Below are 3,074 nucleotides of genomic sequence, written 5' to 3' on the forward strand. Positions count from 1 at the left end.
CCCCGTTTGCACAGACAAGGTGCCAGGGGTGCAGCTCAGCAGCTGGCAAAGTTCAGGCCAGGCAAGTTCCAGGGCTGGAACTGGCACCTCTCCCCTCCCAGCTCCGCCCTCGGGCCCAACTGCGGCTCTTCTGTGGTCCAGATAGATGGAAGAGCAGATTTTACATAAACAGAGCCTGCACTCCCCTCTGAAGGGTGGAGATAGGTTAAAAAGCAGAGGAATCCAGGGATGCAGCAAGAGGAGGGAAGAAAGCAGGGATAGGAAAGGGCAGCTTTGTGCCCAGAGAGGAGACACTAATGGAACATGACTGACTTGTTTAGTAGGGGAGAAAAAAAGGAGAAATTAAGATAAGGGAAGAGAGCAAACAGGAATACAACCTGACATGAGATATTCCCAGTGGTAGAGGCTCAGGAAAAAGGAAGGAAAACTAAGTAAAGCTGGAGGAGGAGAAGAATTAGAGCAAAAATAGCATCAGCTGGAGTATTTCCCACCAGGGCTGGTGAACACCAGTGAGTCAGAGCTCCTGCAGCTCCAGCCAAAACGAGATGGGCTTTTCCCAGTGACTTTTTGGGAGAGTGATCCCAATTCCTGCTCCTCTGGGGACAGTCACACTGAGTGTTCCTGGGGTGCAGATTCCTGTGCTGAAGCAGAGCAGCAGCTGAGCCCAGGGGGGAATTAATAATGGCCAATTTATTGAGGGATCCCTGACTGAGAATTCCTCAGTAATTCCTCCCTGTGCCAGCTTGTCTTTTGCCTTCTGGCTTTGGCCACATTCTCACACTCACTCAAACAACACCCACACTGGGGCTCCTGACTCAGCTGCTTTTTTGGCTGCCATAAATCAACTTCATTTTTGGAGGTGTAGGTTTTACACTGGGAATGTTCCTCACATGGTTTATCTTCTGCCTCCTCCTAATCAGGGCTTCCCTGTTCCAACTTCAGGGTGGCAGGTTTTCAGTAAGGAATTATTGAACTGGTTTCTATTCTGATATCTTTGATATTTGAGGATTTATGGTGAATTCCTGACTCTCCACTGAGCCAGGAGAGGTTTTTGATCATCACTACTGAGCCTCAGTATCATTATAAATAAAAGAAGGGATGTTATAAATAAAATAAAGGACAATGGAGTGTGTTTGGATGCCCAGAGGGGAGAGGAGCACTTAAAGCTTCAAGCACGTCCCTGGCACCCGTCAGGGCTGGCAGCGCGCACAGACCCCGCTATTCCCACAGGAAATACAGGGGTTTCCACTAAAAATCCCTTCCCCAAAGACAGAGGAGCCGCAGCAGGAGCCCCCCGAGGTGCTGTGCTGGGCCTGCACTTACACATGCCGTTGGGAGCTGCCAGGGGCACCCGAGGTCCGATGAGGTTGCCGGCCATGGGCGCCATCCCGGGCGGGGGGGCCCCCCCGGCAGGGTGGAGGTTGGCTGACACACTTGGCATCATCCGGCCTGGCAGGGGCTGCCCGGGGAGCATCGACCCTGGCCCTGGCATCTGACCTGGGAGGGGAGGGAGAGACACGATGGTGAGACCCTGGGAGTGGTGGGAAGGGAGAACCAGAGCGAGGGGCGGCCCCAAACACCCGGGAAATGCCTCTTCGACCCCAAAGGCAACACACTCTCCCCCCAGGAAGGGCCACGGGGCACTGGGCATCTCCTGGGAACACTGGCACAGTCAAACCCAACGTTGGCAGTGACCCCCCACCAAAAGGCACCGGATGGAATCCAAACAGTGGGACACAAACGGGCTGGGATAACCAGGCACCAAAGGAGCCCCTGGTGGGAAGGAGCAGCCACGAAGCCCCACGGACTAATTTAATGGGAGAACTGAAATGATGCAGCTGGAAATGGGGCTGCATGGGAATTCCTACCATTATCCCCCTGTTTTGCTGTGAGGGAATATTCCAACACTCCTGCTCCCAAACCAGCTCCGCAGGAGACCTTCCTGTTCCAGCTGCACAAGGACCTGCTGGAATCACCTGTCTTTGAACACCTCCAACAACCATGAGTGATGCCTTAAAACCTCATTTGAGAGGTGATTTTGCATAATCCAATTACATTTCCTTTTACACCCTCCCGTGCAGGGACAGTACTTTGGTTGGGAAGCGGCGATTGGACTAAACTGGGATTAAACACGGGGGAATTCCTGCCACCACCACAGCAAAACCAAACTCCTCTTTCTGCAGACATGTTTTTTTTTTTTCTATTTTAGAGAGTAACTGCTCCAAGACAGTGGCTCAAGTAGAAAATGTGGAAGTGTGACCTACATAGGGGAGAGAGCTTAGAACAGCAGCCGCGGGAAGAGATAAAGGCAAAAGGTTCAATAAAACGAGATTTAAGAGACTAAAAAAAACCCTTTCCACGTTAGAGACCAGGGAGGTTCCTGTCGCTCCAAAGGATTCCACTGCTACCAAACTGCAGCTCCACATTCCAGGGAAACGGATGAGGAACCACTTTTAAAGGCTCTCCAAGGTATTTATCTCTATCAAACGAGCCTCTCCCTCTATTAAATCAGCTCCTCGAGGGGCACTGCAGTGATAAACAGCTTTAGGGGTTGTCTCGCTGGAGCAGTGATGCACAGGGCTTGGAGCTGATCCAAACCCTCCTGCACACCTCTCCCTGCTCCCCCCTCCCAGGGAAGACCTGCAGGCCCAGCCAGTGCCCCCGAAGGCAGACAGGATTCGGGGGCAGGATTTGGGAGGGAGCAGCTGCCGCTCCGAGGAGATGTGCCTGGCTGACATCCCACTCTCCCACCACTCAGTGAGCTGCTTCCCAGCCCTGGGCAGGAAGGAGCAGACAGCAGCTGCAGGGAATGCCTGCTGGCTCCATGCAAAGCCCAAGGTGTGCTCCTTCCCAGCGGGAACACGGCTCACAAGAGCCGGGAATCACGGAATCCCAGATGGGCTCGGGGTGGAAGGGACCTTAAAGCTCATCCCGTTGCAGCCCCTGCCACGGCAGTGACATTCCAGCAGTGAATCCATCCATCCTCCCCTCCACCCTCCCTGGGCAGGGAGGGTGAATAACTGGGCCCAGGGACAGGGGTGGGACTGACTAAGCCCAGGGACTCGCGTGCCGAG

General features: G+C 53.8%; 1 protein-coding gene across 1 annotated transcript in view; it reads right to left on the minus strand.

Moving 5' to 3' along the window:
- The window catches only part of SMARCC1 (SWI/SNF related, matrix associated, actin dependent regulator of chromatin subfamily c member 1), a 57,473-nt gene that overhangs the window by 2,214 nt on the left and 52,185 nt on the right, over nucleotides 1-3,074 (minus strand). Inside the window, exon 25 of the mRNA XM_029964664.1 lies at nucleotides 1,324-1,497. Within this exon, the coding sequence (XP_029820524.1) occupies nucleotides 1,324-1,497 (174 nt within the window). The remainder of the gene's footprint in view (nucleotides 1-1,323; nucleotides 1,498-3,074) is intronic.

Source organism: Manacus vitellinus, unplaced genomic scaffold (assembly GCF_001715985.3).
Source record: "Manacus vitellinus isolate BGI_N305 unplaced genomic scaffold, ASM171598v3 scaffold_78_pilon, whole genome shotgun sequence".
NCBI classification, from domain to species: domain Eukaryota; kingdom Metazoa; phylum Chordata; class Aves; order Passeriformes; family Pipridae; genus Manacus; species Manacus vitellinus.